At 36.2% G+C, this 15923-nt stretch overlaps 1 protein-coding gene across 1 annotated transcript in view; it reads right to left on the bottom strand.

The window, feature by feature from the left end:
- Nucleotides 1-1537: 1537 nt before the first annotated feature.
- CRIM1 (cysteine rich transmembrane BMP regulator 1) overlaps nucleotides 1538-15923 on the bottom strand; it is a 215414-nt gene continuing 201028 nt past the window's right edge. The window contains exons 13-17 of the mRNA XM_026102661.2: nucleotides 15063-15284; nucleotides 10503-10697; nucleotides 9352-9474; nucleotides 6894-7081; nucleotides 1538-4454 (exon numbers count right to left, since the gene is read on the bottom strand). Of these exons, the coding sequence (XP_025958446.2) occupies nucleotides 4278-4454; nucleotides 6894-7081; nucleotides 9352-9474; nucleotides 10503-10697; nucleotides 15063-15284 (905 nt within the window). The 3' untranslated portion in view covers nucleotides 1538-4277. The remainder of the gene's footprint in view (nucleotides 4455-6893; nucleotides 7082-9351; nucleotides 9475-10502; nucleotides 10698-15062; nucleotides 15285-15923) is intronic.

Genomic DNA, 15923 nt, shown 5'->3' with positions numbered 1-15923 from the left:
AAAAGGATGTGAAGAAGGGAGCGAATAGCAAAGAAACAAAAGGTAGTAAGTTATTCAGAGGAGTAAAAGTAAGGGCTGTCTGTGAGAATTTCAATATATTATGATATTGAACCATTGTATAAAATATGGATGAAATTCAGCATATATAAATATAAAAGGATGCACATGAGGGGGGAAAACAATACCACCAAAACCCCTGGCCTGTCCTAGTCAAAGTTGGTGATGGGCTTCATAATAACTGCTACTACTTAGGCATTTTGTATCATTACAGCTACCTGTACCAGAACACTGACTCAGTGGTCAGTAGCAGTCAAACCGGTATATATAATGCTAGGTCCAGGGTGCACCATGTTTAAACAACATGGATGTTTTCAGTCCCTCTGTCTGTGATCTCAAAAGGATGTAATAGAATGGGAAGTGATGCAACGAATGGCAAGGATGACCAAAAGGTATGGATGGAATGGCTCTCATACAAAAAGCTTGGGACTTTTTAGCACAGAAAAGAGAAGACAAAATGGACCAAAGATAGAGGTCTGTAAATTAATAGGTGGCATATAGATGCTGATCCACTCTTCTCTGAACAGAGAAAGTAAGGGATGCCAAATGAAATGATTAAGTGAGTAGGATCAAAACAAGAAACGGAAGCAGGTTTTCCACACATGCTGTAGTTAAGCTGAGAAATTCCTTGCCTCAAGGTGCTACAGATACCAGAACTTTATATCAATTCCATTATTTTACAAATAGAAGAACGAACATTGTGGGCTAATATGGACATTCTCTATGGCTCAGGAAGTTCTTGAAGTGCAAATTGCTGCAAAGAAACCATCATTTCCTCTTTTTACACACTTTCCTACATATCCACCCGTGGTCACACTTGGAGACCATGTACTGCCTTACACAGACCTTTGATTTGCTCATAGGTTTTTTTGTTGTTGTTTTTTGTTTTTTTTTTTTACCATAAATTTTTGCTTTTGTGTGTTCTAACACACAAAAAGGCAAAGCTAAGCTTCATTTCTTTTGTCATGAGAAAATTTAGTTGAGATTTCTGGCCCTCTTATTGCTGTAGCTCTCCTCACTCCATGTTATTATGTATCAAAAATAAGTAAAAAGAAAGCAGAAAAGGAGAATTTAAGCATGGTCTCCGATTGTACAGACCTTCTCTAGGACCTATAGATGGGCCATTAAGCCCCATATGATTATTTGTGACTCTGCATGATAGTTGTGATTAGCCCAGATGGCATGGCAGAGGCCAACTTTGAGAGATACTTACTGAATGTTGAAACTATCTGGAATTCCACAAACCCCTTTAACTTGAAAATTCTTCCATGTAAAATTCAGAACTTTCCCTAACTGAAGTAATAGTTACTGAAGTAACTATTCTTTTCCTATAGTTTTCCTGAATTGTTCTGGACTAAGGTCAGCTTGACGATGCACGAATTCCTACTTGAAGGGGAAAAATAACATCAGATAAAAACTAATGCCTCAATGACCACTTTAGGGAAGTAATAAATATGAACATTTAAAAAATATGCATCAATATGTTTAAAATTTTTTTATTGTGCTGCCAAGAGCCAAATTACAAGAAACCGCCTTACAGTTAAAAAAGTAAACAAGCAATCTGCTGAACCGCAGTGCACTCCGAGTGCCACATATGCATCTATTTTTCAGAAAATTATATCTGCATTTCTCTTACAAGAGCACAACAGGAACCAAAGTAAAAGAGTGTAATGGATACAGCACATAGGATAAATCATATCTTTAAAATAATAATAATAAAATAATAATAATAATAAAAAAACATTTTACACCATGTCCTATATCCTGCTAATATTTTCAGAATATGGCCTTGATTGTAAAACAAAAGCAAGCATTTACAGTTCTGGATAAAGACTGCTTACTCTTATGCAAGGAATGGATGTTTTGTCTTGACAAAATCTTTGCAATAACTGGACAGAAACATCTCTGTTTCAATATCAGATTGAGTACAAAACACTGGGGAGACTACATTTTTTCTTATTTGTGTTTGGAAACTGAAGTTATATAAGCAGAAAAAATGTTGACCCTTAATGATACACCTATTTTTTTTCTTTGATGCAAACAGCTAGAACACCTTTTTGATATTCTAAAACAAAAAAATTGTTAATCTTCAGATTAATAAATTAGGTCATTATAATAATAAATTAGGTTTTTTTTCAGTTTTAAAGTTCAGCAACCTCTGACCAAGTATTTACAACAATACTTGAGAGTTCCTTTACAAAAAATACATTTTCTTTTCACATTAAGCATACTGGGTATCTGTGTCTTTTATGACAAGCATTTGTAAAAGAAAAAAGGCAATGCACAAATGGGTAATTAGTATAAAAGTGCCAAGACCTGTTTGGAAAGTTAACATTGTATTATACAGTCAGAGTTATAAATGAGGCAAGCTACAACAAACTTCCAGCTTAATGTGGACAATATTCCAGTAGTTGTTTCAAACAATTGTTTGAAAAAAAAAAACCCAAAAAAACCAAAAACAGAAAAAAAGAAAATCCAGGAGCTGATGGTGTTATTCTAAGGAGCTGATTAGTGCTGCATGTATATTGTCATCAGTGTCTCTAGCCAATGCATTCATTATAAAGCCTTTTTAAGGCTAAGCAGGAAAAGAAAAATAAGAAACACCCTGAAATGTAGCAAGTAGCAAGAGCAACGCTTACTGCTATATTTGTGCACGTACTGTACACACGCAAACACAAGAGTGCACGCACACACACACACGCACACACAGACACTTTCAAATCAAATCAAACTGTAGGTAGAATGAGATGCTCTTTTCTTGTCTTTCCTAAACTCACAAGCGATTAAGCATTGATATGGAATGCCTGTTTATCTGTTTCTGCTCTGGGTAAAATCTCTCTCAGATAAAAATACATTCAACAAGAAAAAAAATAGAAAAATATATACCGTATATATGATATTTTATATATACAGTATATATGTATAGCGTATATACACAGGCACGTAGGTATACATATGTATACCTACGTGCCTGTGTATATACATAATATATACACAAACATACAAATACTTTTTGTTGTTTTTAGCATAATTATATTTACATAAATATTCCTATAATGCTAAAGTTTAAAGAAGCATGATCTCCTTTTTTCTGAGCTTCAAAAAAGGTGCTTGAGTAATATACAATTAAAATTAAGCAGCTTCCTAGCATGGAAGTAGTTTCTAAATCTGCATACCAGTAAATAAGAACAACAACAGGAAAAAAAAAACAACCTTAAAACAGTCTCTTTTTTACTCTCTTTTAAGCAAGAGCTTTGTCCAACAAAAATATTTTTCCTTCTCCTGTATGAACAACCAGAGATTGATACAAAATAACAAAACAAAACCACAACAGACAAAAAACAAACAAACAAAAGCCCCTGGAACTGCATGGTGTTCTTGACTTTTCCTTCCTTCCTTCAATACTGCTGTCAAAAGATCCAGTGCTCATATCAGGAATTACTTAGGCCTCAGTCATTTGCTAACTCTGCCAAAGTCAGGCTAATCTAGCCAATCAGCTTTGAAGAAAACAAAAATAAAAACAAAAAGCAGCACAACGTATAATTTTATACATCCTTAATAAACCCACCCTTTATTTTCTGCTATAACCTTTTCCTTGCTATTTAATTAACTACTGCAGCTTCTCATCATATAGAAAAATATTTGCAGCTACACCACACCTGTGATGTGACAAATTCTGTTCTAGGAGTATATTACTGTAGCAACAGCTGGAAAAAAAAAAAGACCTTTTCATTTTTTTTCTTATTTTTTTTTTTCATCTAGGGTTAGACTTTGCTTCAACAGATGCAGTTTCAGAGCAACAAGAAAAGCCACCATCCTGCTGCTTGGCAATACTCTTTACTCATTTTCTTCTCCAGCCAAGCATGACCAGCTTTTCTTCTCTGAAGCTTCCTTTTATCTCATTGCCTATTCCCAGCTCCCAATTCCCCCTCCCAAAAAACCTCTATAGCTATGTTACAAGCAAATACATCTTAATAAGTTTTAAAACTTTGGTTCTAAGAAAACACTTGGTCAGTTATCTCAAGGAAAAGTAGGAATGCTTTTTCTGGCACATTGCAGGAGTCAGAGCTCATCCCAGTAAGGTCTTAGAGCTGTACATGTAGTCACAAATCCAATACAATCCACTAAGCAAGTGCACAATTCTAGTTTTATTTTAATAGCAGACTTAGTCTCTCTCTCTCTCTCGCTCTTTCTTAAATCCTTGGCAAGGGTGCAATTCTTCAAACTGTTTGATAGAAATTATCTGCCTGTAGGTTGTTCTGTTTCTGCATGCTGTAAAATCCACTGTATCTTGAATCTGGGTCTGCAATTCTTAGCATCCTCTGAGAACTGTCCACCTGGACCATGGTACCTTTCTTGCAGTCCACATATACCAGTTGATTGTTCAGGCAAGAAGGCTGTTAGAAAAGAACGGGAACATTAAAACAGGTCAAAGGTTTTTGTATTCCACCCATAATTAAAAAATGTTTGTGGTACAAGTCCACAAACACAAAGGAAATAAAATTGGTGATGAAGCAGTATGGACTTTTACTAAGCTTGGTAAAGGTTTATGCCAGGCACAAACACAGACCAACAACACCCTCTTCTGATTCAGCGTTTTTCATCCTCTGAGTGGCGCTCTGGTATTCTCACATACAAGATGGAGTGGTTAAGATGTGCTGTATTAACCTAGCACCACGGAAGGGCTTAACCTTTTTGCTCAGGATACTCATGCACTTGTTTTCAAGACTTTAAGAGTCTCTTTAGGGCTAATCATTTTCAAGAACGTTTTGATCCTGGTTGCAATTCCACTAACGGGGTGGGAAAGATATCAGCATTACAGTGAATCCTGCAGGCAGAGGGTCTCCTGGGAGATCTTTCTATATTCCTTGCCAAGGTGGTTTGTACATTATTTTCTTAGTTAGGAATTCACCCACCTTTTTTTGGTATCTGCTAGGCCTTATATCCTTGCAAAACACTGCTATTGCAGAGATACTGAGAGCTGACGTGGCGCTTGCTGTAGTTGTCCTTAGTTGCCTTTAAGTGTAGAATTATGGGATTTAATTTCAAGTAAATGTAAGTGAGGTTTTGAGCATGTGGTGATCTACAAGCATGAGTACACACAAACTACTGCTCAAAGAAAAGAGTTGAGCTGTGCATACAGTTTTTCCAACCCTTCTATTCCTGTTTCAGAATCCTCCAACTGAAAGAATCTGTAGCTGAGAGGAAGCTAAAACAGTGCTAGGTGCACACTACCTTAAACGTTCATGGGCTGAGCATAAAGGAGGGAAGGCTGTGAGCATTCTCTGTGGACACCTCTTAACATTAAAACAAGAGATTCTTAGCGACAATGTGTATATACACTCACGCTGCAAGTGTATAAGTGGACTCCGCATCTTAAAAAACTCCAGATCCACTAAAGTAGGTTCTCTTTCCAAGACTTTAACCAGGAGGGTCTTATTACTGAAAATTTACATTCAGTAATCCTTCAATTTTTTCCCCCAAATTTATCATAAAACAGTATATAATATATGTTTATTATATTTAAAAGAATCTTCCCAGTTTATACCTTGCTCTTCAAAGAGTCTGTGAACTGGATTTACAAAGAAGTCCCAAGGCTCATTGAGGTTAATGGTACTTGGCACAGACAAAGTAGGCAGTGCGAATAGCTTACTACGTGGAATTGGGGTTAGACGTTAACAGCCAACTACAATTTCAACCATCTTTTCTATAATCTTTCTTTCAGTACTGATATGATGATAAACTTTTTTTCTAATCTCTGTCTGTTTTTGAGGAGTGAGAAAATTAAAAAAAATATGTCAGTGGTTCTAGCTGTTTATATGGTTAATACCGTACATACTAATGCTACACAACAGTGCAGCAGGTACCTTTTTCTGGAAAATCCACTGCCTACCTGATGTGTTGTAAGGAGAATAAAAAGCTAAGCAAATAAGAGAGATGTAGCGTATCTAGTATTTCTCAACTTCAGCAAGGTATTCTGACATCATTGTGTGCAATTCTCTCATAGATTAAACACAAAACCTTAGATTAGATGAAGCTATTTAAGACATAACATATAGCACACAGTGGCAGAGTACATAAACATCTGTCAAGTCAGATGACTTTGAAGAGAAGTCATACAGCATTTGCCAAACATGAAAATTAGTTCTTAACTCTATATAACTGCAGTTACACAGAGAAAAAGATTGACAAACATCTAGTTACTGGAATGTTCTGGGACCACACACCTTTCTCATTTTTAAAAATGATGCTCTTAACACACTGCTTAAAAAACACTTTAAATAAAAATAAGTGATAATTGAGAATGATTATGTAACCAAGTAAGAGTAGACAGCAAACAGTGATGAAATTTAAACACAATTGTTCATCTGTTCCTTATGGAATGGCTGGACTATTTTGCACAGAAGAAAACAAGCCAGAAGAGGCTCAACTTGGTTCTTGGTGATAAATTTTGCCATCAGCCACACAGCAAGGAAGAGGAGAAATCGATTAGTGGCACTTGGTGGAAGAAACCTGCATGTATCTGTCTACATATAAACACATACATAAACAGGTTTGGGTTTTTGGGGGGATTTTTTGCAGAGCTTGATTTCTATCTCGTGATTATTATCATACGGAGTAGGAAATTACTGGTTTTCATTTGACAATGAAAAAAATCATTTAGGAGATTAAATAAATACCAACAATCTGATTGGTGTAAAATGGTTTAAGACATAAGGAGAAAATAATTTAAGAGAGTTCATGTGATGTGAATTCAGTTGCACCCTACACGCTACTCTAGTTAATCTTGTTTTCCCAGGAAAGTGAAAACCTAGAATTAGACATTAACACTGCACCTTTGTTGGAGCTTTGTAGCAGGACACTGGAATCCACTGCTTCTTCTGATTGACAAGCAGAAGGACTATGATAAGTAAGAGCGCTATCATGATTGGAATCGTCACCAAGGCAACAGAGCTGACAGATGCATCTTCACTTGGGTGCGGTCCACTGCCACTTCTGTACTCTCCTTGAAGATGACTCATGTCTGCAAGACAAAGGTTAGCATTTGCTCATAGTGCTGAATGTGCCTGGACCACACAGAAGAACACCATTATAAAAGTACCAGTCACAGATATTATCATCCAGGTGAATTTGTACTTTACCTCCTGAAGCGTCACCTTATTTATACTAATTAAAACAACTGAAAGCTAGTACCTAATATAGTGATTATATTATCCAGGAAAAGGCCCTGAAACAGGAAATAGGATGGCTTCAGTGGTCCACAGGGTAGGAACAGATTTGCCTGGAAGAATGTGTAAAACTGTACTTTCTAGAATTATATAGTGAAAATGGAGAGTGAGAAGCACTATCATCTAACTCCATTTTATATTAACTCCTAGCATAAATAACTAGAATTTGAGAAAGAGTAGCTTTCTTTGTTGCATTTAGGTTTCCTGTGCAGTGGGGAACAATCAGGGATAATAGCTATTGTCTAGCAGTTTACCCATGTCTGTGTTTAAACTGATCTTGTACTATCTCTTGATAGTACAACTACGTAGATAGCCTGATATGGCCCACATGTCCTGTTTAGTTTAAACATTTAATAATATTAGATTTTATTAAATTGGATCATTTTGATGGAATCAACATATGTACTTATCCTGGCAAAACTGAGGAAGTGAAAACGAGCAAGTCTGGCAATAACCTCTTAGCTCAGTTGCATTCAGATCGTCTTACCTGGCCATAACCAAATTCTTACAGCTGCTAAAAGTAAGGAACAATAATACATTTGTGCCTCCATTTTTATTTCGTTTGGCCTCATTCCATGTTACCAATGCATTTCATCATGAGGCATCTTAAGAGTTTTATTTCTTCAGTAGAGAATTTCTGGGGTGACGTCCCACCAATCTGCAAAAGCCATGACTTTTAAGTGCAAGGTAAAAAAAACAAGAATGGGACTGAAGGCAGTTCTGACCAATCTTTTCATTCATGTAAGAACCTTTATAACATTCTGCTTGCATCAGCAGGACAGAATATTCTTATTCTGAAGGGGTCCATTTTAGCCTTTAACTGTCTTGTTATTCTACATCTAATAGACGTTTCTGTGAATTTCTAGATCTCTACTGGAAAAGACGCATTGTGTTGTGACCTCTTATCTCAGTATAGGAAAGAATTGACAGCAGTTCTTCCACATATGGCTATTCTTTCATTTGAACTATATATTTGCATAACGAATCAGTTTTTTGACTTCAGCTCCTGGGGACCTTGGAATCTGGTCCAAGCATTCATAGAAAATCAGCCCATTCTCTTCTATGCTGAGGAGAACCTGGAAGTCTTAAGATAAAAGTAATCTATTACTGTTTTTTAAACTAGTAAGACAATTCAGACCTGTATGATCTCCGTCTGCTGTAGCATGTTGTTGAAAACATACTACAGTATTTGCATCACTCAGCCTGTGAAAACACACCAGACCACTAAAAGTCTATTAGACTTTAGAAAATTTTTCATGTATTTGCAAAAAATTGTAATTTTCAGTGACACATGCAATATTGCCATACAGTCTGCAGTGTGTGTTTGTACTTCCCAGGATGGATAGTTGCAAGCCAATTACCAATGCCTCTGACAAATTAAGATGTTGTAATTATAAAACAGTAAGCTTACATTTTTTTTAACAGTTTCCCATATCCTTTCTAATTAAAAAAGGTTAACAAAGACTATGTCACAGAGTATTTTTCTCTACCCTAGAATAATGATTTCACCCCAGTTTTAAACAAAAGATGGATTTACCTAGTTATAAAACTTTATTAGCCCTATGCCATGCTATACCTGATGTGCTTTTCCCTCAAACAATTGCTTTTCTATGATGTATGTTAAATTGTGCTACACATTCTCCTGGTTTTTGTTTTTTCAGTGTAAGAATGTCAAATGTATCAAATCAAGGTCCACCTACTCCAGCGGCCTGATAGCAGCCTGCTTCCTAGTTTTTGCATCAGAAAAGCCACTGCAGAATCAATCCTCATTCATCACCTTATGCCATTCATAATTTTATAGAACTCTATCATACCAACGCAGATGTCTCTTCCAAGCTGAAGATGTAATGATAAAGAGACCAAATTGCAGAAATGTAGTTTAACAGTCTGACTCATCTTTACTCAAAGCCAAATGCATGTAACAGTTACTGCACTGTAGAATATTCTAGGATACCTACTTTTTTCACAGCAGTACACAGATGCAACCTGAACAGTATGAGTAAATGCATTAAAACATGGGGAATAAACACAGACTTAAGTTAGCCCAGTTTATATCAGATCTTACCTCTATGAATGTGGATGATGTCATTTTCACTTGGTGTTGGCCAGTTTGGTACTTCTAATTCAATGTCTCCTCGATGATTTGTCTTCTCAATGGGGATGTTAGTAGGTTCAGGTACATACATCTCTACAAAATGAGATAAATGTGTTTCACAATCTATGGAGTTCTTACCTTTTTAGTGCTGCTCTTAATTAAGAAAATAAGTTTAGACATCAGCAGTTCTTTGTCGTATGAATGCTTTCACTTGTTTTAGAATTTTATACTAGTGTTTCGTGATTTTTGTTTTAAATTTGACATAGTATCCTTATATATTGAGAGCACTGGGAAGATTTTAGTGTGCGTTATGGATTTTCCACTTGTTCATACCATATACAGGATACATAGTTGCTGCTATTATCATTATCTTAATGCGAATGGAATGATATAGCCTTGTGAACACATTTGTTTTTGAAAATACCATTTCAGAATATATACTTTACTATAGCCTTGCTTATTTGTGACACTTTAACAAAAATGCCAAGGAAAGAGCTACATCTTCCCAACTGATACTTAACTGACATTGATGGTTTCTTTGACTTCCTTTTTGTTTAATCCCCAAAGTAATAGACATGCAAGAGAGGGTACTACTGAAGCTCCCTAATTGTTCTGTTGGAAGTTATTACCAGCTGACTGAAATAAGAGCAATAATTCAGGACTAGAATTAAAAAGGAGTTGCAATTCTTGGGTCCCCTGTGTCCATAGTCTAGAAAATTTCATATTGCATTTGAGCCAAGTTAAAATTATAAATATGACAATGTAATATCTGAAAAATAATCAGACTCTGAAGGAACAGAAATGTTAATAATCAACAGGATCTGCAGAGGTGTAAAAATATTCATTTGTCTACTTCACTAATATGTTTCCATAACCTTGTGAAAGGACAGAGAGCAGGGGCAAATGGGTATAATTTTTGAGTCCACAGTTACACATTTGTGCATGACTTTCCTGTCTCTTAAGAATATTCATTTGTCTGAATCCTTATACTAAATGTCTATTGTCTACTAGATGCTGTTCAACATGGACTAAAGTTTGAAAAACAGTTAAAAAAAAAAAAAGCCCCCTGATTATCAGTGCTGGAAAACAGCATCACAATATTCTGAGTCACCTCACATTACCTGGACACATAGGGCAGCAGCTTCCCTCCACGTTGATGGGTTCAGCACAAGGGAGGGGTGGGCAGCTGACAGTGGAGCAGAGAGTCTGACCCTGCAGGCAGTAGCAGTGTGTGCAGCTGTCAATGTCCCAACGTTCTTCATCTGCATATGTTTTTCCATTGAAGCGGCAGACTACTTTCTTTGGTACTGTATCTTCTGTTGAAGGAAAACAGTGTGATCAGTTGTAATGGCCACTTACATACAAATACTGTCTTTTTCCAAAACACAAGAGTTAAACGACAGCTACAAGGAAATCGCAGCTCTAACTAGAAGACTCTTTCCACATCTTCTGAAAAATCTTTAATAGAAGTGCTAGTTTGATTCTTTATTAAATATATAATTAGCTTGAGCTTTTTCTTCTCTTTTTCCTTGTGCCAGAGGCTGGAAGATGGATGATTTGTACATGAGATGATAGTATCGAAAACACAGTGGAAATTAGGAAAAACTGATTTTTCAATGTACGACTGAGAATCACAGCTCCTACCTTCATTTTCCTAGTGAACCCTATTTAGCTAAGAAAGACTACCTTCAATTCTAAACTACCAAGGCTCAAGAAAGATAAAATCAGTCCAGAATACTTAGAGAAAAGACCAAGCAGGATGCTAAGGAGGATGAAGTAATTCTCAGATGACATAACTACAGCTTAAACTATTTGTTACGATAAAGCAAAACCTCAAAGGGGATTTGATTAGTCTCTGTAACTACATCAGTGAAAAACTCTAGGAAAAGAAAACGACAATGACCAAACTCAATATACAATACTAACCATGAAAAAATTTAAATTGGATGTTGGAGTGATCTTAATCCTCAAAAAAGTGAGGTTCTGGAACAGCTTTCCCAAAGACTGAGAGAGCTATAACGCAGTATGTAACAGGGACCTAGACTTGATGAGGTAAGTACGTCTTAGGAAAACACTTGGAAGTGTTCATTTTCTGCCTAAGCATTCAATACACATTCAATACACCAATTTTTATGTTGTATCCTATGCAAGCCTTTCAGGTGGCCTGCACTGTCGTGACAGGCTGACAACACCCAAGATAACCAGGTTAGCAGTCAACAGAACAATAATACGCATCTGAACACAGCAAATTCAAGTGCAAAAGAAGAAAAGCAAGAAGTACTATAAGAAAATACTAATGAAAGTATCTGAAAAGCCTAAATGTTCCAGAGGGCTTTGGTATGGTTATACAGTGGCTTCCATAGCTGTAAGTATGGGTGTCAACCTCTCCAAGTGGAAGATTTTTTAAGTGAGTATGGGAGGGACATAGGAAAGGAGCAGTGGGAGAAGAAGGTTGCAAGATGCAAAAAGCATACATAATTTTCTTCCGCAGATGGACTTGCAGGTTGGGAACGTTCACAACAAGCCAGCAGAGCCCTATGTTAGAAAGCAGATACAGTCGGGGAAAGAACGAGAGGCACAGCTTGAGCAGTCCTCTACTGTTGACTTCCTCTGTATAACTGAAGCTGAGCATTTCCTGTGCATACAGAGCTGATCGGCCCTCAGTGGTATTACTTTGCCCCACTCAGGACACCCTCTTCCAGTCAGCAGCTGTGCTGGCTGGAAAAGTCCTCTAACTTGCTCGCGTTTTAAACACCACATCATAATTTAATACTTATGCAGTAAGTGCTTTTAAGAAGAATGAACAAGGATAAAATCAGAATAGCAGTGTTGCACCCCTTGGCCCTTGGTGTCCATTGCTATGAAAGCATAAACACAGGAGAAAGATGGAGGCCACAACACCAACAAACTCAGTGGAAGCAAAGCAGAGGTGCATTAAGAAACCCACATACAGAAGCGCAGTCCAGGAGACTGTACATAGTTCTACCTGTCTTTTCTCAAAGTTTCCTCTTACTTCACCAGTCAATCAATCTAAAACATTTGATTAAAAAAAAAAAAAAAGTCTTTGTTCTGTTTTCTGCTTAAGACTAGCCTTCTTTCTAATCAAACAGATATCCCTTTATCTTATCTGAAGTAGGTTATCTTTCCAAAGGATGAATTTGAGGATTTGGAAAAACAACAAAGCATCCAAGGCTTGCAATATTTTAAATTTTAATCTATACTATACTTGTTAGAAGCTATCATGATCTGGATCCAGAAGGAAGCAGAATGAAATACAGTGCTAAAACCCAGCATCATTTAGGAAACTGCAATAAATGAAGACGACATGTTCTACAGATTTTACCTACTAAATACTTTATCAATTATTACATAAAAATATCAAGGAAGACTTTATCAAGAGGTGTTTCACAGTTCAAGAACTAAAAGAACAGTAAGAAACATGAAAGCAATATTTTCAAATATAAACAACAAAGAAAGCTTTCACAAGGCAAAAATTAAGTTAGTAATCTTATTCCTCTTACAGGCAAAAGTAAATGTCCATAATACACAGCAAGCATTAAAAAAGTATGTTCCCATGAATTTCAGTTATTTAGACCACAAAATATTCTGCTACGGACAATATAGCACAAGCTGGATTAAGAAAGTGTATGATCACTGGAAGTCTTCACATCTAAGCACTAACCAAAACCTTGCTTCTATATTTTGGATTGCTGAGCAGTTGCTACTAAAAAAAGTTCACAAATTTTAACTGCTCACACATTTAATTATTTGAAATATTGTGCTACTAGAGGGGATTCATACTAAATCAACAAAACTGTGTGTGTGTGTGTGTGTGTGTGTGTATGCATGCGTGCGTGTATATATATATGTATGTACATGTACTTATATATACAAACACACACATATGCATATACAAATAAAAATAGAAAATATAAAGGTTTATTGATATCTGAGTCTAGAGACAGCTTACTCGACACAAAGGAATATGGTGCAGACATACCCTGACACAGCCTGCGTTAGCAAATAGCGTGGTATAAAATAAATGGTCACAAAGAGCTCTGAACCTGGTGCCTGCAGACCTGAAACTGTGCAGGGACCTTGCAGACCCTGTATGCATTGCGCTCCAGAAGTTCTCTTTTGAATTAGCAGTAGAACATGGCACTAGTTCCAGCAGTGTATCCCTCCCTTGACCAAAAGAATTCTCCAGTGCAGTATTAAGGCTTATGATTTGACTGTACAGGCTTGTAAACTCTTTTTATTTGTTTTTTGTTTTTCTTTTTAACTTTTTTAAAGTAGTCTGGATTCAAATGTTCTTAAGTGTTGCAAAGTCAATCACTGGAGGAAAAGGCTGAAGAAAGAGTTGTCAAAGAATTTTTAAAACCTCCCCCTCTTGTATGCAAACCATGATGAGAAAGCAGTAATAGGATAAGAAAATACTTTCCACTCAAAATGCATTAATATAAGAAATCCATATATGGATTCCTTTAGTTGCGTGGGCAACTGAAATTTTTATACTTTCCAACTTCTCCAAGCTTTCCTTTGAAGAAATTTCTTGCATATCCTATAGAATTGTATCACCTACCATTAAAGACAATTTTTCTACAGCAAATTAAAAATGTCAATAGCTTATCAAGGTTACATATCTGAAAGGACCTCACAATGCTCTGACAAGATGGCTCCAAGGAGGAATCATATTGTTTATAGATGGGCAAGTTGAATCACATGTTCAATTAACAATTCTCAAAGCCCATCAATTTTATGGTATTCTTTTTTGTTGCATTCTTTTTCACTGAATATATCCCCACTGTTTTTGGAAATGAAGGTTATAGAAATAAGTTTTGAATGCTTTCCTTACAAATACTACAAAGACTTAATTTTAATAAGTCCACTACACCTTTTCCATCAGCAGCTTCCATTCTACAACCTTTGCACGTATTGAAAAGTCACTATAAAGATATGTGTAAGTAAATACTCTTATTCAAAATATAATGAAAATGATCAGTAGTCTCAAATTCTACAAGTTTAAAAGCGTGTGGCAATTTTCACCATCTACAGCATCCACCATTTAATTCACTTCAAATTCAAAACCAGTGTGGTCCTTACTCTTTTATGCATATTTTAATATTTCCAAAATTTCATTTTCTCTATTTTTTTCTCAAATATATTATTTTGCACTGTTCTATAACAATTTTTAATGAACTTCCTCTTTTTTCCCTGCATTTTAATGCAGTTGCCTTATTAACACTTCTCTATTCCATGAAATGTATATATTTCAGAATACTTCACAGTTTATCATCTTCTGCAGTTGTTACTAACACTTGACTAATATTATGTTATGTAACATATCTTCACATAAAATATGCATTATCTTGCTTTTTTAAAATAAAATAGTTTTTAATGCAATGTTTTCATCTATTAAGCTACATCACCAACTATAAGTTTTTAGGAGGATGTCCTCTCAGGTTGATATGCAAAGTACATTTACGTTTTCTTGCACTTCTACCTTAAAACCAAAAAACATGATCCTCAAACCTCCCTATGCAGATTTTGCTCTCTGATTCAGCTGAAGGCACAAACTGCAGCCCCCTCAAATCAGGAAACATATTCAAATTTGGAAATATAATTTCTTTTTTATTCCCAAGAAGGGAACAGCAAGCTATCAACTATTTTTATTTGCTCACCAATACAATAAGGACAACATTGTCCCTTTCTCAAAACAGGTCTCTCGCAGGATACTGGTGGGCAAGACTCAGAGTAGCATCTAATCACACCATCCATGCAAATGCAGCTAGTGCACACATTGGGCTTCCAGGACTCAGCTGTCAGAAAAATATCTCCTTCATCATTTTTGCAGTAGCTGGGCATGCTCTCGTTGCTTGATGAAGAAGGCTGAAGAGGTTCATCTGTAAATATAAACAGAACAAGTTAGTTAACTAAGAGTAGCTAGCTTCCCTGACATTTTCTCTGTAAAGAGTTCGCTCTTGACATACATGTTTCTTATATGCCCAAGACTGCAGTGGAATCCTAACACAGTGGCCCACCATTTCAAAAGAACAAGAGAAAGGACAGAGCCTGATGCATATTCTGTCCCTGCATATGATAAGGATCTCATGATGCATGCTAAAATAAACATGTTTATGTAGATCTTTGAGTTAACACAAAAAAAAAGGAGGGCAAAGTTTTCTTAACAGTCATTATCAGAAGCACGCCCTCAAGAAAAGGGCTCTGAATGCTCTAAACCAAATGGAATAGAGAAGTTCAACAAGTATTCACCTTAAATTAAGAGAGATTAAATTTTAAATTTAAAATTTGAACCCCAGCTTCTGCCTCATCAGTTCAAGTCCTTGAACCAGGAATGGTGCAAAGTCCAAAGCTATCATGCAGCTTATCTTCATCAGTGGACAGCTATGAGTTAGTCCTGAGCTGCAGAGAAACAGATGGAGCTTCACAGGGCTCCATCTTGATTTCAATGGGTCTACTTTAATTGTCATACCTTCATGTGGGGGGACACACATTTCTGAATAAAGTTGCGTCTTAACAGA

Source organism: Dromaius novaehollandiae, chromosome 3 (assembly GCF_036370855.1).
Source record: "Dromaius novaehollandiae isolate bDroNov1 chromosome 3, bDroNov1.hap1, whole genome shotgun sequence".
Classification (NCBI taxonomy): Eukaryota; Metazoa; Chordata; class Aves; order Casuariiformes; family Dromaiidae; genus Dromaius; species Dromaius novaehollandiae.
This window is presented reverse-complemented; position numbering and strand designations above follow the sequence as displayed.